Source organism: Saccopteryx leptura, chromosome 6 (assembly GCF_036850995.1).
Source record: "Saccopteryx leptura isolate mSacLep1 chromosome 6, mSacLep1_pri_phased_curated, whole genome shotgun sequence".
Lineage (NCBI taxonomy): Eukaryota > Metazoa > Chordata > Mammalia > Chiroptera > Emballonuridae > Saccopteryx > Saccopteryx leptura.
Genome location: NC_089508.1, coordinates 122,129,264 through 122,156,605, shown reverse-complemented (window position 1 = coordinate 122,156,605; position 27,342 = coordinate 122,129,264). Strand labels below are relative to the sequence as shown.

The 27,342-nt window shown below is 39.2% G+C and overlaps 2 protein-coding genes and 1 non-coding gene across 4 annotated transcripts in view; 1 reads left to right on the top strand and 2 right to left on the bottom strand.

The window, feature by feature from the left end:
• The first annotated feature begins 575 nt into the window (after positions 1 to 575).
• On the top strand, positions 576 to 25,643 carry GEMIN2 (gem nuclear organelle associated protein 2). Its single transcript, XM_066343232.1, has 10 exons — positions 576 to 748; positions 1,126 to 1,210; positions 2,349 to 2,438; positions 3,138 to 3,197; positions 7,071 to 7,184; positions 10,113 to 10,157; positions 11,811 to 11,879; positions 18,193 to 18,303; positions 21,273 to 21,331; positions 24,684 to 25,643. Exons 1-10 carry the CDS (start codon positions 612 to 614, stop codon positions 24,721 to 24,723), a joined length of 810 nt encoding a protein of 269 aa, XP_066199329.1. The 5' UTR covers positions 576 to 611; the 3' UTR covers positions 24,724 to 25,643.
• The window catches only part of TRAPPC6B (trafficking protein particle complex subunit 6B), a 60,137-nt gene continuing 37,590 nt past the window's right edge, over positions 4,796 to 27,342 (bottom strand). Inside the window, exon 6 of one of the 2 annotated variants that reach the window (XM_066343235.1) lies at positions 4,796 to 4,814. In XM_066343235.1, coding sequence (XP_066199332.1) covers positions 4,813 to 4,814 — 2 coding nt within the window. In that variant the 3' untranslated portion in view covers positions 4,796 to 4,812. Of the gene's footprint in view, positions 4,815 to 9,337; positions 9,399 to 27,342 lie in introns of those variants that run through there. The other variant, XM_066343234.1, reaches the window with a different exon arrangement.
• On the bottom strand, positions 17,168 to 17,271 carry LOC136377989 (small nucleolar RNA U13). The gene has a single exon (XR_010746581.1). It is a non-coding gene; the product is annotated as a small nucleolar RNA U13 (small nucleolar RNA).

Here is a 27,342-nt window from a genome sequence, read left to right as displayed (position 1 = left end):
TTCAGTCTGCTGAGGGCCCGCGGTCAAGACACATATGAGAAAGTAATCAATGAATAGCTAAGGTGTCACAACGAAAAACTGATAATTGATGCTTCTCATCTCTTGCTGTTCCTGTCTGTCCCTATCTATCCCTCTCTCTGACTCTCTGTCCCTGTAAAAAAAGAAAAAAAGACCGAGATAATACTACCTACTTCAAAAAGTTATAAAAATTAAACGAGGAAATATATGAAACCTGTCTTCCAGGGGTTTAAGAATTTAAAGGTCAATAAGTAATTACAGTAATATTGCTCATTAATCCCCCCAAAATTTAAGACTCCCTCACTTTTAGGGACGCATAAAAGTTAATAACCCTCAGTCTTTACCTAGCCTTAGAAGATAGCATCAGACGGTAGAACAGAGAACCCGCAGAAACATTTCAGAGGCGCGACTGCGGTGAACTACATTCGCAGTTTTCATTACACCGCGGGAGCCTTAACCTTACACTTAGCAGCAGGTTTGCGCATGCGCAATTGCGCTCCTTAAACCGGGCCGCTTGCTCTACTCCGCGCCGAAGGTGCCTGCTTGTGCGCCTGCGCCGTGACCCAGACGTAGGGCTGGCTGGGTTGTAAACCATGGCGTGGCTACCGGCGGAGTCTGCAGTGGAAGAGTTGATGCCTCGGCTGCTGCCAGTGGAGCCCTGCGACTTGACAGAAGGTTTCGATCCCTCCATACCCCCGAGGACGCCTCAGGAATACCTGAGGCGGGTCCAGTGAGTGCCTTGGCGTGTGCGGGTGGGCTGGTCCGTCCTTTCTGTCCCTGGGCAAGTGCCGGGTTTCCTGCTTGAACTGTCGGTGGTAAAACCCCGTCTTTGTTCCCGTTCGGGTCGGATCAGGATCACTTAATTACATCTTTACGTGGGAAAGTTTCTGTGAACTTAATTATATTAAATTTGATTACCCATGGCAAAATGGGTAGATTTCCTTGTTTTCAATCCAGATAAATTCAGAAATATATTGATGAGCACCTCAACTGTGATTCCGAAATGTTTTTCTGATTTCATAATGAACTGTAGAAATGGATAGCTTGTGTTACTACAAATGAGCAAAGCACGATAGTAATCACATTTCTTGCATTTATTATTTGTAGGATTGAAGCTGCTCAATGTCCAGATGTTGTGGTAGCTCAGATTGAACCAAAGAAGTTGAAAAGGAAGCAAAGTGTGAATGTTTCTGTGAGTTTTATTACCGTCAGGTCACTTTTTTACACCCCCACCCCGAATTAAAAGACTGAGCATTTTCCTGTATAGTATCAGTTGTGATGGAGATAATAAGATTTGACAGCTTTCCCTAGGAAGTTAGATATTTGCTTGTACTTTTTCCTCCAAAAGGACAGTTGGCATTTATTGCCCTCAGAGGCTTTCAGTAACTCTGGCATTCAAGAGATTTGTTCTTCATGCTTTAGGGACATAATCCAATCCCAGTGAAGTCTTTAAGTAGTTTACTTATGCTAACCTTTATTTTTAAGTAACTTTTTCCAGTTATCGGCATCATTATTATTGGACTGTATTCTTAGTGTAGTGTGCATGTTCAGATTTTGACTGGATTATTATTTTTTTAAGAATAAAAAACAAGAAATACACCTCTTCTAGCTATTCATTTAACCAGCACATTGTTTACTAACCAACTAGGTAGTGCCAGGCACTGGAAACAAAACAGAATAAGACAGGCCTGACCTGTGGTGGCGCAGTGGATAAAGCGTCGACCTGGAAATGCTGAGGTCACCGGTTCGAAACCCTGGGCTTGCCTGGTCAAGGCACATATGGGAGTTGATGCTTCCCCCTTCTCTCTCTCTCTGTCTCTCTCTCCTCTCTAAAAATGAATAAATAAAATAAATAAAAAAAGTTTTAAAAAAAAACAGAATAAGACAGACAAGGTCCTGGCCCTTATAGAGTTTACATTCTCATGACCTTTCAAAGTCAAATGTCTTAAATTATTTGAGTATGTTCTGCCTATACTGAAATTGTTTATTTGTAATATATCTCTTTGTTTCAAACTATTTTGCTATTTTAGAAAGGTATGATTAGATTATATCTTCAGGGCACATAACATTTAGATTTCCTAGAAACTACTACTATAAACCATTCCAGATTGCTCTTATTAAAATGACTAAATAAGGATCTTTTCCTAACATTTTAAACACAACATAAACAGTAAAGTGGCTACCTACTTTTCTGCATAAGCAAAAATTATTTTATTATTTTTTGTACAGTCTTAATCATTTATTATTCACTGTTCATGTTAATTTTACTTTCACTTTGCAGAGGTATGAGATTCTAGTTACAACACTAACGTTGATGAACTGATCTCTAGCTTTCAGGATGCCAACCTGCTCCCAAAGGATATTCCCCCACACTCCAGTGGCAACAGCAACAAGCGTCACAATTTTCAACTGTTCGACAGGTAAGTGTACTTTAATCATTTAATCACATTAAATTCCTCCATCCCTCAGATTTATCTCAGTTCTTAAACTTTAGTTGGAAAAATAAAATTTGTGATTCTGAAGTTTAAAGAAAAGAGTATGACCTAACCAGGCAGTGGCGCAGTGGATAAAGCGTTGGACTGGGATGCAAAGGACCCATGTTGGAAACCCCAAGATCGCTTGCTTGAGCGCAGGCTCATCTGGCTTGAGCGCGGGCTCACCAGCTAGAGCACAGGGTCGCTGGTTTGAACATAGACTTGACCCCATAGTCGCTGGCTTGAGCCCAAAGTTCAATGGCTTGAAGTCCAAGGTCGCTGGCTTGAGCAAGCGGTCACTCGCTCTGCTGTAGCCCCCTGGGTCAAGGCATGTATGAGAAAGCAATCAATGAACAACTAAGGAGCTGCAACGAAGAATTGATGCTTCTCATCTCTCTCCCCTGTCTGTCTATCCCTGTCTGTCCTTCTCTTTGTCTCTCTGTCTCTATCACACACACACACACACACACACACACACAAAGAATATGTATGACTCAATTACCAAATTATTATTATAATCATTAGACATAATACAGTTTGAAACACTATATTTTCCAAGTTTTAGGATTATTAAAATGTGCAGTAATTGATTTCTTTTTTGTTATCCATTCTCTAAAAGTCAGTGTCTAACTCTTCTTCCTCTAGAGTGTGAACAGACATAGAAGTCACTGGAAATCACAACAGTTGGATAGTAATGTGACCATGGTATGTAAGATCCTCTGTTTAATTTATACAGTGTATTCCTATTGGAAATAGTCCATATTTACTTCCAGTCTTTAAAGATTCATTGACTTAGTCCATATTATTTTCTTTCTTTCTCATCTACCTTTAATAGTAACAATTTCATTATATTAGTGGCCTGAAAAATGTAAAATCAGTAATGCAAGGTGCTATTTTTATAACACTTTGGATCCACAGCATTTTTGAGAGATTATGGATAGGTAATTGTTAAGCCTCCACAAGTTTTTCCGAAATCAGACGAGATTAGGCGCGTTCAGGGTGGTACGGCCTTAGACTAACCTCTACAAGTTTTTAAGGGTTCTTCTAGACATTGGTTTTTTGGAAATAAATACATTTTCAGTATTTACAAAAAGATTGAGTAAAGGCTTATCTGACTTTCCTGATGAGATAATGGTGCCAATATTAGTGACATTTTAGTAAAGCTTGTCATGCATATGGGAAAGTAGTATTTCCTTCATTTTATCAGTTTAGAAATAATATTAAGCTCTTTAGTAGATATATCTGGACTAATGAATAAAAAAGAAAGTTGGGAAGAGATGGACAGTTGTTCCAGGGCAGTACTTTTTTTTATTTGTGAAAGGTTTTAAATTTTAGTTTTTATATTCCTCTCTTTCTCTCTTTTTGTTTTAGTCTATATTTCAGTTATAGTTGATGTACAATATTATATTAATTTTAGGTGTGCTCCAAGGCAATATTTTTAATCTTTAAAGGAGTCTCATATTCTTCCTGAGATTCAAATGAAAGCTGTTTATCTTCAGAGGGACAAAATGCACCTATGCATACAGTTGTGCTCAGGTTTAAATAGTTCATAGATTTCAGATTTTAGAAGCTTCTAGGCAGTTCTTCCTAACATCTTTTACATGGTGTCACATTAGGGTAAATGGAAGAGGCTGCTTGCATAATCTTCCATGGTCTACCAGCTGATAGCTGAGTGATTCAGTATATGGCCTCTCTCTATGCTTCTCCATACCAGTTGGAAGTTCTGCTCTAAAAAAAGTGTAAAAGAAACTGACATTACTTGACCTAGACCATTTTACTCATAAGAGGTATAGATGGTAGCCACTGAAGTTTGTCTGACTCGAAAGCCTTTCACTATTCTGTGAGGTGGAGGTTAGTTAAGTATATATATATATTTAATTTAGAAAATGAAATTTAAAAAGGTGACATTGATTAACAAGAGTACATAGATTTCAGGTAAACATCTCCACATCATTTGAACAGTCAATTATGTTGTAGACCCATCACCCAAAGTCAAATCATTTTCTGTCACCTTATATTTGACCTTTTTTACACTCTTCTCCCACCCTCCACCCTCAGATATATTATTCTTTTCTTGCTTAGTGTAAGGACTTTGTGTACGTGCTTACTAACTCAGAAAGAAGCCACATCAATAACATTATGGTGATATAATTTTGTCAAAAATGAAATGACTCACCTGACCTGTGGTGGCACAGTGGATAAAACATCGACATGGAATACTGAGGTCGCTGGTTCGAATCCCTGGGCTTGCCTGGTTAAGGCACGTATGGGAGTTGATGCTTCCTGCTCCTCCCCCCTTCTCTCTCTCTCTCTCTTCTCTCTCTAAAATGAATAAATAAAATATTTTTTAAAAATGAAATGACCTAACAAAATTGATTCAATAAATTATGATTCATCAAAACAGGAATACTGTATTATGTAGCAGTAACATAGGTTCATCATGGCCAATGTAAACAAAAATAATAAAATGAAATATTTTAAAGCACACTCTGTCAACTGTGTAAATAGCCTGACCAGGCGGTGGCGCAGTGGATAGAGCATCGGACTGGGATGCAGAGGACCCAGGTTTGAGACCCCGAGGTTGCCAGCTTGAGCGCGGGCTCATCTGGTTTGAGCAAAAGCCTACCAGCTTGAACCCAAGGTCGCTGGGTCCGACAGGGGTTACTTGGTCTGCTGAAGGCCCGCGGTCAAGGCACATATGAGAAAGCAATCAATGAACAACTAAGGTGTTGCAATGCGCAACGAAAAACTAATGATTGATGCTTCTCATCTCTCTCCGTTCCTGTCTGTCTGTCCCTGTCTATCCCTCTCTCTGACTCATTCTCTGTCTCTGTAAAAAATAAATAAATAAATTAAATTAAAAAAAAAAACCTGTGTAAATATAAACAGATTGATCAATCCATTGATTGAACCATTCGTCTATAAAACACCTACTATATTTAGTAATCAGGGTATGCAGTGCTACCTACAGCAGAAATAATCTCAGTCTTAATGGAGTAATATGGAAAGGTGGATACATTGTTTCAGAACAGCAGACTAACCTTTTAGGGGCCTCATCTTCATCCTGAGAGTCTAATGGAAGCTATTTATCCTCATGGGGAAAAAATTGCACCTTTGCAATACAAAGTGCAAAGTGATGTGTACAAATAAAAATAATTTTGCCCTGGCTGATTGGCTCAGTGGTAGAGCATCGGGCTGGCGTGTGGAAGTCCCGGGTTCAATTCCCGGCCAGGGCACACAGGAGAAGCACCCATCTGCTTCTCCACCCCTCCTCCTCTCCTTCCTCTCTGTCTCTCTCTTCCCCTCCCGCAGCCGAGTCTCCATTGGAGCAAAGATGGCCCTGGCGCTGGGGATGGCTCCATGGCCTCTGCCTCAGGCGCTAGAATGGCTCTGGTCGCAACAGAGTGACGCCCGGATGGGCAGAGCATCGCCCCCTGGTGGGCGTGCCGGGTGGATCCTGGTCAGGCGCATGTGGGAATCTGTCTGACTGCCTCCCTGTTTCCAGCTTCAGAAAAATACAAATAATAATAATAATAATTTTGTTAAGATAGTTAAATTGCACTGAATGCTTCTCCCCCTTTTCCTGGTTTTTCCATCTGGCAATGTAGAATCAATCTATTTCTTCTTTGACTGGACAGCCCATCGAGTATGTGAAGTATATATATAATCATGTCTCCTTCCCTCGAACAAACATCCATCATTCTTAGAAACATTCTTAGTGCATTTTTTATACCAGTTTCCATCTTTATCATCCTTTTTTGTATGTACCCTTGCTTGTCAATGTCCATTAAAGTGTGCGCCACACTAAACATGTCCCACATATGTTGTGACCTCTTGGGTACTGTATTCGTTTGCTAGGGCAATAATAAATACCATAGTAAAATACCACAAACTGGTTAGCTTAACAAATAGTAACTGCCTGACCTGTGGTGGCGCAGTGGATAAAGCGTCAACCTGGAAACGCTGAGGTTACCGGTTCAAAACACTGGGCTTGCCTGGTCAAGGCACATATGGGAGTTGATGCTTCCTGCTCCTCCCCCCTTCTCTCTCTCTCTCTCTCTCCCCTCTCTATAATGAATAAATAAAATCTTTTAAAAAAATTAAAAAAACAAAAAACAAATAGTAACTTACTTCCTCACAGTTCTTTAGAAGTCTAAGGTCAGGGTGTCAGTAGGTTTGGTTTATCTCAAGGCCTCTGTCTTTGGCTTGCACAGATTGTCTTCTCATTGTGTTCTCACATCGTCTTTTCTCTGTGCACATGTATCCTCAGTCTCTTTGGGTGTCCACATTTCCTCTTCTCACAAGTACACCAGTCAGATTGAATGTAGGCCCACTCTACAGCCTCAGGTTACCTAAATCATTTCTATAAAGGCCATGTATCCAAGTACAGTCAGTCATATCCTGAGGTTAGGTTTTCAACAGATGAATTTTGTAAGGACATAATTCAATCCATAATAGGAACCATATCTTCATGTTGAGGTGGTAGGAAAATATGGATATCCTCATTTTTTTTGTTTCACAGTTCAGTATTTTAAAAATACATAGAAATAAGTAAATTTGTTGTTGTTTTCCTTTTAGCCAAAATCTGAAGATGAAGAAGGCTGGAAAAAATTTTGTCTGGGTGAAAGGTTATGTTCTGAAGGGGCTGTTGGACCTGCTGAAAATGAAAATCCTGGAATAGATTATATACAAGTAGGTGATAAGTGGATAAACAAAACAAAAAGTATTCTAGTTTTGGTACATCATGTAGTATAAATGGTCAACAAACTACAGCCTGGTCCAAATCCAGTCCACAGCCTAATTTTTGTGCAGCTGAAAGCTAATAATGGTTTTTTATTTATTTGTTAATTTTAGAGAAAGGAGAAGGGAGCTATATATAGAGAGAAACAAACATTGATTTGTTCCACTTATTTGTGCATTTATGCATTCATTGGTTGATTCTTGTCTTGACCAGGGATCAAACCTGCAACCCTGACACATTAGAATGATGCTGTAACAAACAGCTTCCCGGCTAGGGCTTTGGTTTTTATATTTTTAAAGGATTGTAAAACAAAAACTAATAATATGTGACTAAGACAGTGTATGGCCTGCAAAACATAAAATATTTAGTTTGTCCTTTTACAGAAAATGTTCACCAACCCCTTAGTTTATTATCTCTCTTACTTAAAAATTGGCATCCCAGGCCCTGGCCATTTGGCTCAGCGGTAGAGCATCGGCCCAGAGTATGGAAGTCCTGGGCACACAGGAGAAGCGCCCATCTGCTTCTCTACCCTTCCCCCTCTCCTTTCTCTCTGTCTCTCTGTTCCCCTCTGGCAGTCAAGGCTCTACTGCAGCAAAGTTTTTCCATGCGCTGAGGATGGCTCCATGGCCTCTGCCTCAGGTACTAGAATGGCTCCAGTTGCAATGGAAGAATGCCCTAGATGGGCAGAGCATCGTCCCCTGGTGGGCATGCTGGGTGGATCCCGGTTGGGCAAATGCGGGAGTCTGACTCTCTGCCTCCCTGCTTCTCACTTCAGAAAAATACCAAAAAAAAAAAAAAAGAAAAGAAAAATTGGTATCCCAGTTTCTGAATGTGATCAATGTGTTGTGATGTTTTTTAGGTTGGCTTCATATCTTACCGGGGACTCGAGCCAGCAATCTTCACACTCTGGGACAGTGCTCCAACTGATCGAGCTATCTGGCCAGGGCTTAATTTCTTTTTTTTTATTTTCAGAGAGACAGAGAGAGGAAGGGAGAGTGAGGGGAGGGGGAAGGGAAGCATTCATTTGTTGTTCCACTCAGTGTGCATTCATTGGTTGCTTCCCGTGGGTGCCCTGATCAGGGATCAAACCCACAATCTTCTTGTTTTGGGACAACTCTCTTAACAAACTGAGCTAAACCAGTCAGAGCCAGGATTTGGGTTTTTTTTTCAATGATTAGTCAAACAATGAGTAATGAATAGTCAGGGAAACAGGAAAATACATATATGACACAATTAGAGACATATTTAAAAATTCTTAGTAAATTGTATACTCTGGAGATGAAATGTTGAGAGTATATTTAAATTTCACATGGCTTCATAAATTATGTGGGCAAGTCCTTCTTATCCTTCAGGATTCACCTGCCCTGAAGTCTGCGTGGTCTGTGGAACTCTTTGAATACATTTGCATTACTACTAACTCCCTATATGACGTTGTTCTTGTTATGTTGAATCGGTATTTATTGTTTGCTATGTGGTACCACATTGTGTTTTTCCTATTTAAAATTAATTTATTTCCAAAATGTATAAGCTCCAAAAAATCACAAAAAAGACCAAGAACTCAATTTAAAAATTTTTTAAATAAAAAATAGTCTAAGAATACAAATAAACATCTTACAGAAAAGGAAATACAAATTGTTCTTATATGAGAAGATGCACAAACTGTCTTGTAATATAAATGTAACGTAACTACAGTACATTGAGCTGCTATTTTTCAGGTAATATATTGGAAAAGAAAGCTTAGTCTACTGTGTTGGTGGGACTGGGGAAACAGGCACTCTCACACATGTGGTGGGAGTGAAAATAAATTCAAATTTCCTGGGGTGCTGATGTGGCACTGTTTCTCATGTGATCTATTCTTTTGGATAATCCCTAATGTATATATTACATTGTTTTAATTTAATAAAGAATTAAAATTTATTCATAAAATACATACAAATTACATATGCCACGTGAAAGGACCAGTTAAAGATACAAGAGTTTGGCCTACTGGGTAGCTCAGTTGGTTGGCATGTCATCCTGATAGGCCAAGGTTGGGGGTTCAATACCCGGTCAGGGCACATACAAAATTCAACCAATGAATGCCTGGATGGGTGGAACAGATCCATGTCTCTGTCTCTCCTTTCTTCTCGCTCTTTAAGATCAATAAATAAAAATTTTTCGAAAACCTTAAAAAAATAAAGATGCAAAAGTTATTCAACTTGAATGCATGTCCTCTTAAGTTTCTCATAAGTCAGTACTTATTTCATAATCAAGGCTCGCAGCATTAAACTTCAAAGTAGATATTTTTTAATTGATTCACATTAGGTTTGAAAAAGTCATTCGATCTGACCTGTGATGGTGCAGTGGATAAAGTGTAGACCTGGAACTCTGAGGTCTCCAGTTCAAAACTCTGGCTTGCCTGGCCAAGGCATATATGGGAATTCATGCTTCCTGCTCCTCTCCCCTTCTCTCTCTCTCTCTCTCTGTCCCTCTCTCCCTCTCCCTTTCCCTCTCTCCCCCCCCTCCTCTCTAAAATGAATAAATTTTAAAATCTGCTTAAAAAAGAAAAAAAGTTATTCCAATTCAAATGCCCTTAATTCCTAAAAATACTAGCTTTAGCTAAAGATTTTTTAAAGTTTATATCACATATTAATGTCATAGTATTAATATATCAGTATCATTTTAAAAAAATGGCATACTTTAACATTTCAATTACTGAAATAATTTTTAAATTTATATATTCAGATTTCAAGACATTTTAGGCAGTAAAGTAATTTTGTTTTAGCCATTTCTTATTTCTAAATAACAGTGTGATGTGAAATTAACCAGTTTGAAAAAAAATAAATTCCTCCCTTATAATACTATATATTTAGTAAATTGCAATCTCATTTTTCTTTCAGATTGGTTTTCCTCCCTTGCTTAGTATTGTTAGCAGAATGAATCAGGTAAAATCCATTTAATAATAAGAATATATGTAGTGTTCTGTTTGTGATGTGTATGAAAGTATTTGAATAAATTTACTGAATATTTATGCAAGACGCTGTCCCAAATTCTTTAACTGTTCTTATGTAATCCTTACTGTAGGAAGTTATTACTATTACCCTTTTTTAGAGAAGAAGAAACAAAATTAGAGGTTAAGTAACTTGGCAGGTAGTTTTTCAGCAAGTTTTAATGGCAGCACAGGGATTCAGTCCCAGGTGATTTCATTCTAGAACTGATTCTCTTAATCATGGTGCTAAACTACAGTATTTAATTGTATTCATTTCAGTTATAAATCTTAGATTCTGGAGTTTGAAGTAAATACTAAGGTTAGATTGCTGTTTCTAGTTCCAGATATCCTACATATTCCATTATGAATGAAATAGAGTTGACCCTTGAACAACACGGGGGTTAGGGACACTGATCCCTTGTAGTCAAAAATTCACATATACCTATTGACTCCCTCAAAATTTAACCACTACATAAATTTCTTGGAAAAAGGATAGAAATAGGGATTTTGGTTTTTTTAGACTTTTAAGATGAGTAACTCTATTAGCCATTTAAAGACCATCTAAAAAGTTTGATTGTTTTGTCTTGCATTGGATACCCTTGGAAGATGACATTTTAAAGAGTCATACTCTGTCATAAATTATACTGGCTGACAGTTTCAGTTACTTGGTCATTTGCATTAAGATACTATAGTAGTCACACTAAACTCTATCAGTGTTTTTAAGTGTTGAATTCTATAGGAATAAGCCAGAGAATATTTTCAACAATTTGATAAATTCTGTCTGTATAGTTTTTTTCTTTGTTTTTTTTTTCTTCTGTATTTTTCTGAAGCCGGAAACGGGGAGAGACAGACAGACTCCCGTATGCGCCCAACCGGGATCCACCCGGCTCGCCCACCAGGGGGCGATGCTCTGCCCACCAGGGGGCGATGCTCTGCCCCTCCAGGGCGTCGCTCTGTTGGGACCAGAGCCACCCTAGTGCCTGGGGCAGAGGCCGAGGAGCCATCCCCAGCGCCCAGGCCATCTTTGCTCTAGTGGAGCCTCAGCTACGGGAGGGGAAGAGAGAGACAGAGAGGAAGGAGAGGGGGAGGGGTGGAGAAGCAGATGGGTGCTTCTCCTGTGTGCCCTGGCCGGGAATCAAACCCAGGACTTCTGCACGCCAGGCCGACGCTCTACCACGGAGCCAACCGGCCAGGGCCTGTCTGTATAGTTTTAAAACAGATTTTTCTGTAGCTTACTTTCTGTTTAGATTTGTATTTTGTTTTAATGAAAATAAGTGAAAGTTTTTATTCAAAGACCTTTTTTAAGAGCACATGGAATTTTTCAAGTAGTGATAAACTAAGTTAGTAGTTACAAACTAAGTCCTAGGATTTAAACCATGATACTGATACTTAAAAGTGTATAAGAATAATTGCCTTAATGGCCTCTTCTCACTGTATGAGCCATCTAATCAAATTACTAAACAGAGTCATAGTTCTTGCTGGAAATCTAAAAAATGGGGTCACTTTAAATAACAGAATTGCTTTTTAACTAACTGAATGAAACTCATGTTGAACCTGTCAGTATTTTACTATTAATGCAATTCTTCCACCTCCTCCCCCACCTTTTTAGGCAACAGTAACCAGTGTCTTGGAATATCTGAGTAATTGGTTTGGAGAAAGAGATTTTACTCCAGAATTGGTAGTGTTACATCTTTTTATTTTCATAATTCAGATGAAATTATCTATACTTATATATGAGATAGGATTCTACAGTATTTATAGATATGTATGTATTATATATATACAGTGTGTTCGTAAAGTCATGGTGCACTTTAGACTGGTCACAGGAAAGCAGCAAAAGACGATAGAAATGTGAAATCTACACGAAATAAAAGGAAAACTCTCCCAGTTTCATACCTATTCAGTGCAGTTCGATGTGGGCTCACGCACAGATTTTTTAGGGCTCCTTAGGTAGCTAATCCCGTATAGCCTCTACAGACTCTTCACTGACTGATGGCCTACCAGAACGGGGTTTCTCCACCAAACTGCTTATCCCACCGAATAATGCTATTCCTATGTGGTGGCGCTTCGTTATAAATGCGCTGATATTCATGTTGCACTTTGGTCACAGATTCGAATTTGGCGAGCCACATATCTTGACTGGCATGGCCAGTCCATATCTTGACTGGCATGGCCGTGGGCTGCTCCGCTGTATATACCATGTTATGTCATCATCTGTGTTTGCACACATGCTGCTACATCATCCTACAGAAACTGGGATGGTTTTCCTTTTATTTGGTGCAGATTTCACATTTCTATCATCTTTTGTGGCTTTCCTGTGACCGGTCAAAAGTGCACCATGGCCTGACCAGGCGGTGGCGCAGTGGATAGAGCGTAGGACTGGGATGCAGAAGGACTCAGGTTCGAGACTCTGAGGTCGCCAGCTTGAGCACAGGCTTATCTGGCTTGAGCAAAAAGCTCACCAGCTTGGACCCAAGGTCGCTGGCTCGAGCAAGGGGTTACTCGGTCTGCTGAAGTCCCGTGGTCGGGGCACATATGAGAAAGCAATCAATGAACAACTAAGGTGCCGCAACGAAAAACTGATGATTGATGCTTCTCATCTCTCTCCGTTCCTGTCTGTCTGTCCCTATCTATCCCTCTCTCTGACTCTCTCTCTCTGTCCCTGTAAAAAAAAAAAAAAGTGCACCATGACTTTACGGACACACTATATATATATACACACAATATATATAACTCTGTATGATGCAAGCTATACCTGTTTGTAGTGAAATAATGAACTTAAACTAGAATATAACTCTATATACTACTTTCTTCATTGGGAAAATCCTGCTTTAAGGGAGAAAAAAGTGTCAAACAGTTGATTTTTGTCCTGAGACAAGCTGTTGATCTCACTGCAGCCAGTAACAAACGGCACAGACTAGCAACCAGTCTGCAGACCCTATTTTCAGTGGCACTGGCTTAAGGAAGTTTGAAATACATTTCTAAATCCAACTCAAAAAAATAACAACAGTAATAGCACTTTGTGTCATGCATTGTTTTCGGATTTTGGGGGGGGGGGTTTGTTTGTTTGTTTTTACAGGGACAGAGAGAGAGAGAGATAGGGACAGACAGACAGGAACGGAGAGAGATGAGAAGCATGAATTATCAGTTTTTTGTTGTGACACCTTAGTTGTTCATTGATTGCTTTCTCATATATGCCTTGACCGCGGGCCTTCAGCAGAAGCGGACCACGTAACCCCTTGCTCAAGCCAGCAACCTTGGGTCCAAGCTGGTGAGCTTTTTGCTCAAGCCAGATGAGCCCGCGCTCAAGCTGGCGACCTCAGGGTCTCGAACCCGGGTTCTTCCGCATCTTAGTCCAACGCTCTATCCACTGCGCCACTACCTGGTCAGGCTGTGTCATGCATTGTTCTAAGGACTTTGTATGTAATAGCTTGTTGAATCCTCTAGTAACCTATCAACTATTATTTTCATTTTATAGATAGGAAACTGGAACATATAGAGATTTAATAACTTGCTTAAGATCACATTGATCCTAAATGGCAGAACTGAGACTCATGCCCAGGCAATGAGTCTGACTATACTCTTATCTATACTACACTGCTCCTCTATTTTATTGCCTTATAGGCACAGCTCATTTTATTTTTATCTTCAAAGTTGGGTAATTTTGGTGGACATTATATAAATTACCTACTTAGTCTCCTATAAGTTTTATCATCTGAAATTAGATTTAATTTTTAGAAACAAGTATTTTTAACAGTTGTAGATATTTGCAAATAGTGTATCTGAGGCTCCAAAGCTCTCTGTCAATATGTAAGATATAATCTTTGCCCTCCAGAAGCTTAGAGTCTGCTAGGTGAAACAGGTGAACCAGAATTACAGTACAGTGTGTAAATTTCCCAGCCTGCCATTCAGCCAAGGGGCTTAGATAAGTCTTCTATAAATATATCACTAGACTTTTCAGTTTAAATTTTTATATTTTCTTTCTTTTAAATCTCTACTATATAATATGTACTTTTTAAGGGAAAATTTCATGTTTAAAATCATCATTTCTGATTCAGTGGTCCAACCTGTCTTTTACATAGTTATAATTAATGTATAACATTAATGTATTATACACATATATACATTTTGGTTTTTTCTGGCTACATTTCATATATATATTTCTATATGATAGTGCAATTCACATAATTGCCATTGCTTTAATGTCTTATCATCTGCATTGATTCTCATTATTGACTATTTGGGTTCCTCCTTGTATTTTATAGTCATGACTAAAATATAAACATTTATACTAATTTCTTAAGATATTTCTAGAGTAGAATTATTGGATCAAGGTTTTATAAACCTTTGTCACATTCTGCCAGATTATTTTCCAGAAGAAATGAATGAATTTATAATGTATCAGCAATAGATGCTTAAAGTTAGGTCTCTTTGAAACCTTACTTTAAGTTGAACCATATGCAATTGCCATTTGTTGTAGGTTAAAAGCATTTGATTATCAGTAATTCCATATAGTGGTTCAATCTAACATTTTGTAATCTGTGTATTTCAAATTTGGTGAATTTGTAGTAGTATTTCAAAGTCAATATAATTTACATTTCTTTTAATACTAGTGAAACAGTATTTTTCCCATGTGTTGCTATATTAACTATACCATCAACATACTTCAACTTTGTTCATATTCTTATGCTACTTAGTCACTGGAATCTAGATATTGAGCTTTAAAAGTACTTTTAAAATTTACTGGTTTTAGAGAGAGGAAGAGGGAGAGAGTCAGAAACATGGATCTGTTCCTATATGTGTCCTGAACAGGGATCAAACCTACAATTTTGAATATCAGGATGATACTCTACAACAGAGCTATCCAACCAGAGCTAGATACCGAACTTTAAATTTCATATCATTTCTTTCTCTCGGGTAGTGATCAGTATTACTTACCTGTTTTCCTTTTCTTTTATACTTATTTAAATAATATTTAATCTTATTTAAATATTTATTAAATATATTTTATATGTTCAATATTTATTTTAACTTTGTTTTTTAATTCTTTAATTTTGTTGCAAGATTACACATTCAAGAGGGTGATAAGTTTGGCTTTTCCTATTAATTAATGAAAGCACATCACCAAAAAGTGTAGCCAGAGGAACCATTAAAGTATTTCTGAACCACTGACAACTGATTTACTAAATTTTAACTGGATTAATCTTTTGAGTCTTATTTTAAGTAATCTGTCTTTTAAATCAGCAATGTTTAATTCCTCTATCCAAATAACCATACCATTAGAACTCTAGTTTTGAGAATATCAGTGTTTAAAGTAAAAACATTTGTCACAGTAAGTTTGCATATCATCAACTAGCAAAGGAAAAAGGGACCTTTCTAAAATTACCTGGTATTACGTGTCTATTAGTTGATTGAGAAATGCAGCCTTATTTATCATCCAAGTGGGAAGCTATTAAGTAGGAAGATTTTGGCTACTTGGGCTTGGATTCTGTGCTTTTAATTTTTAGTATTGTCACAGTGTGCTCATTAACTTTGAGGAAAGGAACCTTTCAGCATAATTATGCCTAAGATAATCAGAGGGTTAAGCAAAGTCAGAGTGTAGAGACCATTTGACCTGTATACTATCTTTACATAGTAAATGTAGGGCTGAAAATTTGAGTCAAGTTGAAATGTGTAATAGCTTTTATCATGTAGAAGAATATTTCGCTCACTGTTGGTAAAAGAAACTTGGATATGGATTCTTTTGTTTAAGAAAAATTTGTATTGATTACAATGGTCCCTTGTCTATCACAGGGGTTAGGTTCCAGAACCCCCCGCAATAGGCGAAAATCCACGAAGTAGCAACCTTATATTTGTTTTACTATTTATATGTATTTTAAGGCTTTATAAACCCTCCCCACACTCTTATAAACCTTTACCACACTTATTTTGCTTATTTTACTGCAAAAATAATTAAATAAATAGATAAAAATACCTATATACCACAGAATCCTGCAATATATAGTGAAAAAGCTGCGATACAAAATTAGATATATACAATTTTAAAATCTGCGGTACAGTGAGACCGCAAAAAGTGAACTGCGATATGGCGAGGGACGACTGTAGTTAGCTCCTTCCAGAAGTAACTTTGTACATTGCATAAAATATGCTATTTCAGGTTTGTTCCAATACCCTTCAGGTTTCTCCAGAGTGATGTGTTGCTCAGAATAAACTCAGTTACATACACTACTGATGAAAATTTTTTTATTTTTTAATTTTTTTTAATTTTTTTTTGTATTGTTCTGAAGCTGGAAACGGGGAGAGACAGTCAGACAGACTCCCGCATGCGCCCGACCGGGATCCACCCGGCACGCCCACCAAGGGCAATGCTCTGCCCACCAGGGGGCGATGCTCTGCCCCTCCGGGGCATAGCTCTGCCGCAACCAGAGCCACTCTAGCGCCTGGGGCAGAGGCCAAGGAGCCAGCGCCCAGGCCATCTTTGCTCCAATGGAGCCTTGGCTGCGGGAGGGGAAGAGAGAGACAGAGAGGAAGGAGGAGGGGGGTGGAGAAGCAAATGGGCGCTTCTCCTATGTGCCCTGGCCGGGAATCGAACCCGGGTCCCCCGCACGCCAGGCCGACGCTCTACCGCTGAGCCAACCAGCCAGGGCCTGATGGAAATATAATTTGATATAACCTTTCTGGGATACAATTTAGTGATTATAGCTCAGGAACTTTTATAAACATATATACCGTTCGATATTATCATTTCATTTCTAGGAATTTAGTCCAAGAAATCAATCAGAGATGCTCTAAAACTTAAGTTCAAGGATATTTATCACACTGCTGTTTTTTTAAATTATTTTTATTTATTTATTCATTTTAGAAGAGAGAGAGAGTGAGAGAAGGGGGGGAGGAGCAGAAAGCATCAACTCCCATATGTGCCTTGACCGGGCAAGCCCAAGGTTTTTTTTGTTTTTTTTTTTTCCACGTCAGACGGGTAATGTGCCGACGTCATAACAAGGTTTGAGGGAGGCACATGTCACACAAAAGCGTGAACACCCAATCATCACACTTATGAACCAAAAAAGGATCGAGCCCAAGGTTTTGAACCACCGACCTCAGCGTTCCAGGTCGGTGCTTGATCCACTGTGCCACCACAGGTCAGGCCCACACTGCTTTTTATATAATATATAATAGCAACTAATTAAACATCTTAAGTGCTCAACAACAGGAAATTGGTTAAGTAAATTATGGTGAATCCACAGTGAAACATTCATTCCACAAATATTTTAATGAAGCTCCTCGTACGTTCTAGGGGTATAATGTCTATCGTTATACTCTCACAAAATTTGGGTAAAGAAAGAATAAACCACTAGTGACAGGAAAGTATAAGTGCTTGGTTAAAGAGTATATAAATACCATGCTGAGAAAGTTTCTGCATTATGTATATATTACTTTTGTAATTAAAAATAAAAACCCATTTTAAAAGGGGATGGGCATAAATTTAGCTTGCCATAGTATTTATAGAAGTATCAAAATATTTATATTATGTCATCTAGAGAATATAGTTCCTTTGTATAGACCCAGAGAGAAAAGTTATAAAATTATAAAATAATTTGTGTATCTGTCTATAGAGGGCAAAGAAAAAAATATATCTTTATTTTTTAAGGATTTATACACATCTTAATGTAGTTTTCTACCTATGAATTAGGACTATAATTGTAATAAGAATCTCTGAAATGAACTCTTTGGGTGTAAAACTATTTTGAAGTATCTAATGTTCTGTGTCTATAGTTAGAAGATAGAAAAGAAAAAAAAAAAAGAAGATAGAAAAGATATCACTGTGCTATCTAGATGACCCTTTGTTACCTACATCCAAACATAATACAGTTAAATGTTCTGTGAATTTATTCATAGCATATAACCACACACAAATTTAAACATTAAAAAAATAAGTTAAAACATGACAGTGCGATATTTTCCTAATTACTACTTTTTAAAATTCTGTTTAGGGAAGATGGCTTTATGCTTTATTGGCTTGTCTTGAAAAGCCTTTATTACCTGAGGCTCACTCACTGATTCGGCAGCTTGCAAGACGGTGCTCTGAAGTGAGGCTCTTAGTGGTAAGTTGTAACACGGTAATAAAGCAGGATTCCATTGAAATAAGAAAACACGGACTATTTTATTAGTCAAAGTGAGACCTGGCCACATAATAGAAAAACCCCAAATAACAGTAGCTTAGTTAAGACAACTTTTTCTCAGATAAAGTCTGAAGGTAGGCTGATCAGATTTAGGATGGCAGGAACCCAGGTCTTCGAGTCTGCCACTCATGGTTTCCATTCTCAGTTCACCTTCTGGTCCAAGACGGCTGCTGGAGCGTCAGCTATTGTACTATATTTCATTATAAGCAGTTGGAAAGAAGAGAAGGTGGTTATCATCTTCCTTGAGAGCCTTCCCAGAGGTTCCATGGCACATCTGGCTGTATAGCTCATTGATAGAATTTAGTCGCATGGCCATAAGCAACTACGGGAAATGTTTGCTTCTACCTGGGTGGCAGTGTGCCTAGCTAAAAGTGAGCTTCATAGTAAGGGGGGATAAGAAGCTGGAGTAGTCACCTAGCAGTCTCTGACCCAATAATTGATTTGAATTTCTTCAGTCAGACCCTTCCTCTAACTCAGGGGTCTCAAACTCGCGGCCTGCCGAACAATTTTGTGCGGCCCGCAGACTAATCCACGAAGTTCAAAATATTTTGGATAAACTTAAGTAAGCCTAGGGGCCTACTTGTATTTTTCATTTCTCTAGCATCTTGCTCTGCGGCCCACATGCTGAGTTGAGTTTGAGACCCCTGCTCTAACTCATGCATTAAACATTACAGTAAAAATTCATTTAAAGCCCAAGGTAAGCCCTCTTTTGATTTTTTGTCATCCCTCCTCTCCCCTCGACAAAATGTAAACTCTTTTTTTTTTTTTCTTTTAAGCTAGAGGCAGAGAGAGGGACAGCCAGACAGGAAGGAAGAGAGATGAGAAGCATCAGTTTGTTGTGTTTTTTTTTTTTACAGAGACAGGGAGAGAAAGGGACAGACAGACAGGAACAGAGAGAGATGAGAAGCATCGGTCATTAGTTTTTCATTGAGACACCTTAGTTATTCATTGATTGCTTTCTCATATGTGCCTTGACCATGGGCTATAGCAGACCAAGTAACCCCTTGCTCGAGCCAGTGACCTTAGGTACAAGCTGGTGAGCTTTTTTTGCTCAACCCAGATGAGCCCGCGCTCAAGCTGCCGACCTCGGGGGCCTCGAACCTGGGTTTTCCGCATCCCAGTCCGACACTCTATCCACTGCGCCACCGCCTGGTCAGGCAAGAAGCATCAGTTCTTTATTGCTGCACCTTAGTTGTTCATTGATTGCTTTCTCATGTGTGCCTTGACCGGGAGTGGGGGGTCCTCCATCCGAGCCAGTGACCCCTTGCTCAAGCCACAGTCCTTGGGCTCAAACTAGCGACCTTGGGCTTCAAGCCAGTGACTTTTGGGCTCAAGCCTGGGACCATGGCGTCACGTCTATGATCCCATGCTCAGGCCAGCAACTCCGCGCTCAAGCTGGTGAGCCCATGCTCAAACTGGATGAGCCTGAACTCAAGCTGGCGACCTTAGGATTTCAAACTTGGGTCCTCTGCATCCCAGGCTGATGCTCTATCCACTGCACCACTGCCTAGTCAGGCCACAAAATATAAACTTGTTGTCCATTGACTACTCCAAAATACTTTCATTGGACTACCATGGTGCAAACTAACTTAATGGCCTTATTCCAGATAAAATGTACTTGCTACTCACTGAATATTCCTCATGCTTTGTCCCTAGACTTTATTCCCTCTGCCAAAGAGCCCTTTTCAGTCTCTTCCAATGAGCATCTAAATATTGTTTACTTCTAACAATCTGGCTCATATTTCACCATTTTCTATGATACCTTCTCTGATCCCAACAACTGAAAAAAATCTCTCCATCCTCTGATTTCCCAGTATACTTTGTATTGTTTTGTGGCCCTTTACACATTTTTTTCTTTCATTAAGGCTAATATGTGGGCCTGGGCCAGTTTGCTCAGTGGATAGAGCATTGGCTCGGCTTGTGGACATCCCAGGTTTGATCCCCTGTCATTGTACATATGAGAAGTGACCATATGTTTCTCTTCTCCCTCTCCCCCTTTTTCTCTCTCCCCCTTTCTCAGCCAGTGTTTTGATTGGTTCAGGCATTGAGGCACGAGGATAGCTCAGTTGGTCCAAGCACTGGCCCCAGATAGGGGCTGCCAGGTGGATTCTGGTTGGGTTGCATGTAGGAGTCTGTCTCCCCACCTCTTACTTAAAAAAAAAAAAGCTAATATGTGGATATTTCATCTTCTATGCTATTTCCAGGTAATGTTTTATTCAACTTTGGCCCATATACTGCTTGGCACATAGAAGAATTGAGTACAGTAACACCATGGACATGTGTCCCAAGTTTGAGTTAATATCTGATATGTCTGTTATAACACTACTCAATAGGTTAAAGTGACTATTTGAAATGTATAAAAATAAATTTCATACTCTGTAAGACTACTTTCCATTTGTCTTAGGTATGTCGATTTAACAAATATTTAAAGTGAACTCTCTAAAATGTATATAGTTCAGGAACTACTTCCATCATAATTGAGAGCCTTGATCTGGAATGTTACTGGTATGTCTTATGCTAGAAGCCAGAATTTCACTTTATCTCAGTTTTAAGTTCTTCAAAATATTTTTATATGCTTTTTTCATTTCTGTAGTTAAAATATAGGCTTTTAGCGCTGCTCTACTTGGAACTAGAAAAAGAGTTCTCCAAAGGTATTCTCCTTAGAACCCTCAATTCTTATTTATTTTCCCTGTTAAGGATATTTGTTTAAAAGATGATCTTAGATATTTCTTGAGGGATCATTAATTCAACAGTTTTGTCGTTTTTCTTTGAGGTTTCTTATTACCACATGATTTTTACTGTCATCTAATAAAAATGTTTCCAAAATATTAGGAGGGAACATTACATTTGAGTTCTGCCACATGTGGCTTCCTATTTTTTTCTTTTTTTAGAACAACAAAGATGATGAGAGGATTCCTGCTTTGAATTTATTAATCTGCTTGGTTAGCAGGTAAGTAATCTTTGGCTTCTTGCTTTGTCATAGTATTATCAATGGTGGTGGAGAGTATTATTTACATTTTACAGTAGAGAAAATTGAGGGGTAATATAATATATATATATCATAGTTCTCTTAGTGCTTCCCTATAAATAATGCTACAGTGAAGGTCCTTAGACATAGAGCTCCATTATTTCCTGAGGTTAAATTCCTAGAAATAAGTCAAAGGGCAAGCACAGGCTTTTGGAGACACATTCTGAGAAATGCATCATTAAGCAATTTCATCATTGTGGAAACATCATAGAGGGTAGTCATACAAACCTAGATATATAGCCTACTGCATACCTAGGCTATATGGTATACAGCTTGAGTGTTCCAGCTCAACGTTCTATCGACTGCACCACCACATGTCAGGCTGTCTCATGTTTTTTACTGTTAGTTTTGTTTTGGTAGCTTTAAGGCAATAACTGCTAATTCATAGCAATACCTACTCAAATGAGTGGAATCCTTTTCAAACAGGATCCAATAGCTACCTTAATTATTTTACCAATGATTATTTTTTAAGCTTATTATTAAGATTTTCAAGCACATACAAACGTAGTAAAAAATCCCTCCCAGATGAATTCATCACCCATGTTCGATAATTAACTGTTCACCAGGGTGTTTCATTTATTCCTTCTCTTTTGTTCATGTATTTTAAGGGCATTTTTCTTCCTTTAGTATGTATCAAAGCGATGAGAGCTTTTTAAAAACATGATTATAATACTAGTACAACACCTGATAAATTTAATAACTCAGTATCATCTGATGTCTCATCCATGTTTCATATTCTCTGTCTCAAAAATGTCTTTTAATTATGAATTGTTTAAAACTAAGATGCACTTATTGCATTTGTTGTCTCTTAAGTTTCCCCATCAACCCCGTGGGTTTGTTTTTTTTTGGTCATTTGTTGAAAAAACTGGGTCCTTTGACTTGTAAAATTTCACATTTTGGTTTTGACAACTAAATCTTCATGGGTTATATTTAATGTATTTATATAGCCTCTGTATTTTCTATAAACTGGTAGGTAGGTCTAGCAGCTTGATTACATATTATTTTTTGACAAGACTCCATGGATGCTGTTGTATTACATCAGGAAGCACACGAGTCTAGTTATCCCATGTTTAGTGTTGATAAAGTTGATCATTGTGTTCAGGTAAAGTCCATACGTTTTTACCTGTTGGTTTTGTCAGCCATTGATGATTGTTGCATAGATCCATTATTTCATTAGGATGCTAAAATGTTGGTTTTTCTATTTCTCTATAGCTAGAAGTTTTTTCTACAAACCAACTTCCCTTCAACAATTTAGTTACCCTAAAAATACAGCCTCCCGCCTGACCTGTGGTGGTACAGTGGATAAAGCGTCAACCTGGAAATGCTGAGGTCGCCGGTTTGAAACCCTGGCTTGCCTGGTCAAGGCACATATGGGAGTTGATGCTTCCAGCTCCTCCCCCCTTCTCTCTCTCTGTCTCTTTCTCCTCTTTCTCCCTCTCTGTCTCTCTCTCTCCCTCTCTCTCTCCTCTCTAAAAATTAATATTAAAATAAAAAAAAATGGCCATAAAAAAAAAATACAGCCTCCCCTACCCCAACCCAAAATAAGGATACACGCTAGATTCTTTTCCTTTATTTACTGACTTTTGGAATAATGAAGTTGTGGCCTAGCAATCCCAAAAGATGACAGATAAGGTTGTTTCTGTTTTGGATTATTGTTTTCAATATTGTTTCACTGCATTAAGTCCTTTTCAGTGAACAGAGCTAGAAACTACATGTTTTTTAGAAAGAGATAAATAAAAGTTCAAATTGATATTCCAGTTTTAATTTAAGATTATGTGATTTTTTCTTTTTCTTTACTCCTATGCTGAAAATGTTGGTTTCTAACAATATTAACATTTATGGCTTTTACCAGTAGTATGCACATAACAGTTTCAGAATAAAAATACTACCAGTGTCTCTGACAGTAAAAATCCTTAAGTAATTTTAAAATTTCTTTGCAGTTTTTTTCTCCCTGGTATATCTTTCTGGAAACCTGTATCAGAACACCATGTTTAAGGTCACTTGAAATTATTCTGTGTGGTTATGCCACCAACTTGATATATAGGACACTTCATTTTGTGGAGTCTGATTCATGATTTTCTTTTTTATTTCATCTTGTTTTATAACTACATAAAATATTTACATTGTTCCAAAGGTAAAACTACAATTCAGGGTACATTTGGAGTATCTCAGAATCCATCTTTCTCTTCTCTAGCCTCTTTGCTCTCTTCTGTAGTATCCATTTTATTTTTTTTTATTTTTTGTTTTTTTGTTTTTTTTTTTACAGAGACGGAGAGTTAAATAGGGACAGACAGACAGGAACGGAGAGAGATGAGAAGCATCAATCATCAGCTTTTCATTGTGACACCTTAGTTGTTCATTGACTGCCCTCTCATATGTGCCCTGACTGTGGGACTACAGCAGACCGAGTAACCCTTTGCTCAAGGCAGTGACCTTGGGTCCAAGCTGGTGAGCTTTTTGCTCAAACCAGATGAGCCCGCACTCAAGCTGGCAAGCTCAGGGTCTCGAACCTAGGTCCTCCGCATCCCAGTCCAATACTCTTCCACTGAGCCACTGCCTGGTCAGGCTGTAGTATCCATTTTATTAATTTTTGGTTTATCCTTCCACTCTTTTTTTTTTTTCTTTTTTTCTTTTTTTTTTTAGCCAGAGAGAGAGACAGGGACAGACAGGCAGGAAGGGAGAGAGATGAGAAGCATCAATTCTTTGTTGCGGCACCTTAGTTGTTCATTGATTGCTTTCTCATATGTGCCTTGACGGGGGAGGGGGGCTATAGTAGAGCGAGTGACCCCTTGTTCAAGCCAGCAACTTTGGGCTCAAGCCAGCGACCCTGCGCTCAAGCCCGATGAGCCCATGCTCAAGCCGGCAACCTCGGGGTTTCAAACCTGGGTCCTTTGTGTCCTAGTATGATGCTCTATCCACTGCGCCACTGCCTGGTCTGGCATTCCACTCATTATTTTTAAAACTATAAGCAAATATATATATCTGCATTCCTACACATGCTTACAAAAAAGGTAGCACACCATACTAAACATACCAATCTGTACTTTTTTTCCACTTAATAAACCCTGGAAATCACACTGTAGCAGTAGATATTGTCCTCATTCCTTTGTTGTAAAAGCTTCATAGTCTTCCACTGTATAAGTGATGTACTGTAGTTTATTCAACTAGTCCCCTTACTGATGGAGACATTTGGATTGCTTGCAGTCTTCTGCTGTTATTATTAGTGGTGCTGCATTAGTATCTTTAAGCATGAATTCAATTATTTCTTTACTAGGTATTTTGACCAACGTGATTTAGCTGATGAGCCATCTTGATGTAGCCGATCTCTCAGGGATAGAAGATACTTTTGATAAAAGGCTGCCTGTCTCAGGAAGCACAATGCCAACATGTGCAGACTGCATCACATCTTCAACATTATGTTAACCTATGTAACTCAAGTTGATATGCAGAAGAGTATATAGATTTGAATATCTGCAGTATCTCTGGATAATCCCATCTAATTTCTGATGAACAGTTTTAAAGTTTTCAATAACCATGCGTAAAACTACAATGAAATTTTACAAATGTTCTTGGTGCTGCTTCATTGTTTATTTACATATATACACATAAAGTTTTATTGAAAGTGTGTTTTGGTTACTAAAATTTTGTTTGACTCTTGAACAAGACAATGGAGAAAGGTTGGAATTTTTAAAAATCTAGCCCTGGCTCAGTGGATAGAGCATCGGCCTGGAGTGCAGATGTCCCAGGTTTGATCCCCAGTCAGTGCAATCAAGAGACACAATCAGTTGCTTTTCTTCCCCTCTCGCAGCCAGTGGCTCCACTGGTTTGAGTATCGGCATCAGGCATTGAGGAATAGCTCTGTTGATTCAAACACTGGCCCCAGATGGAGGTTGCTAGGTGGATCCCTGTTGAGGTACATGTGGGAATCTGTCTCACTATCTCCCCTCCTCTCACTTAAAAAGAAATTAATCTAGGCATGCTCCCTTTCCCAGGAGTATGCCTGCACCTTTTCCCTCCCCCACAAGTGTGTATCTCCTAAACTCTGAAGGACCCCACAAGATTTGCAACCAGGGAAGCAATGGGCAGTGGCATCTCATCCTGGACTAGCCCTCTAAACCTGTCTCCAAGGCCTCCTCTTTTCTGACTTTTCAGTGAGCCAACAACAGCCCCACCTAGGCTTTCTCCTGTTGCTTCTATCCTTGTTTCACTGTTCCCAGCTTTAATAAATGTATTCTCAAAATAAAATACATATATATATAGACTTTTAATTTTTCTGTCAAATCTTCTGTTCATGTATAACAGGTAGAACTGTTGTCTACTTTTTTTTTTTTTTTTTAATTTTTCTGAAGTTGGAAATGGGGAGGTAGTCAGACAGACTCCCGTATGCGCCCGGCTGGGATCCACCCGGCATGCCCACCAGGGGGCGATGCTCTGCTGCAACCAGAGCAATTCTAGCACCTGAGGCAGAGGTCATAGAGCCATCCTCAGCGCCTGGGCCAACTTTGCTCCAATGGGGCCTTGGCTGTGGGAAGGGAAGAGAGAGACAGAGAGGAAAGAGAGGGGGAGGGGTGGAGAAGCAGATGGGCGCTTCTCCTGTGTGCCCTGGCCGGGAATTGAACCAGGGACTGCCGCAAGCCAGGCCGACGCTCTACCACTGAGCAAACCGGTCAGGGCCCTGTTGTCTACTTTTAAGCAACAGAAGGTTCTAGTAGCAATGGTTCTTCAAATAGGGATTTATTTTTTTTTATAGAGTTCAAAGTGTAGGGGAGCTGGTGGCTACCAGATTGGTTCAGTTACCAGTGGTTGGCAAACTCATTAGTCAACAGAGCCAAATATCAACAGTATAAAAATCAAAATTTCTTTTGAGAGCCAAATTTTTTTAAATTAAACTATATAGGTAGGAACATTCCTTATCAAGGTAACGCCCACACATGGTATTTTGTGGAAGAGCGACACTCAAGGGGCCAAAGAGCCACATGTGGCTTACGAGCCAAGGTTTGCCGACCACTGAGTCAGTCCATGATACCAAGATCTCTGATTCTTTTGGTCTTTCACTCATGGTAATAAGGTGGACAGTGTACTTCAAGGCTATGGGACTATTTCTTAACAGGAAAAGGGGAGAAGGAGGCAGAGCCTTTCGTATCTGATTCTCATACAACTAACAAAACCACAGAATTCCACAGCCAACTGTATTCATCTTTTGGTGACAGTTTATTCGATGATCACCTCTGGTTCAAAGAAAGGTCAAGAAATGAAACTGTAAGCCTTTCCAGACTTTCTAATAGAGATATAAAAGGAAAAGGGGATTAGGAATAACGAGATCAGGGAGCCAATAATTTTGCCACTAGTTAAAAATACAGCCTTACCAGGTGGTGGCGCAGTGGATAAAGCATCGGACTGGGATGCCAAGGACCCAGGTTTGAGACCCCAGGTCGCCAGCTTGAGCGCGGGCTCATCTGGTTTGAGCAAAGCTCACCAGCTTGGACGCAAGGTTACTGGCTCGAGCAAGGGGTTACTCAGTCTGCTGAAGACCCGCAGTCAGGGCACATAAGAGAAAGCAATCAATGAACAACTAAGGTGTCGCAATGCGCAATGAAAAACTCATGATTGATGCTTCTCATATCTTCGTTCCTGTCTGTCCCTTTGACTCTCTCTGCTTCTAAAAAAAAAAAAAAAAAAAAGGTCCTGGCTGGTTGGCTCAGTAATAGAGCGTCAGCCTAGCGTGCAGGAGTCCCGGGTTCGATTCCCAGCCAGGGCACACAGGAGAAGCACCCATCTGCTTCTCCACCCCTCCCCCTCTCCTTCCTCTCTGTCTCTCTCTTCCCCTCCCGCAGCCAAGGCTCCATTGAAGCAAAGTTGGCCCGGGCACTGAGAATGGCTCCATGGCCTCTGCCTCAAGTGCTAGAATGGCTCTGGATGCAACAGAGCAGTGC

Coding starts and splice junctions, on each gene's coding strand:
- GEMIN2 (XM_066343232.1), top strand. CDS start 612: ATGGCGTGGCTACCGGCGGAGTCTGCAGTGGAAGAGTTGATGCCTCGG. Junction 749..1,125: donor GAATACCTGAGGCGGGTCCA/GTGAGTGCCTTG, acceptor TATTATTTGTAG/GATTGAAGCTGCTCAATGTC. Junction 10,158..11,810: donor TTGTTAGCAGAATGAATCAG/GTAAAATCCATT, acceptor CCACCTTTTTAG/GCAACAGTAACCAGTGTCTT.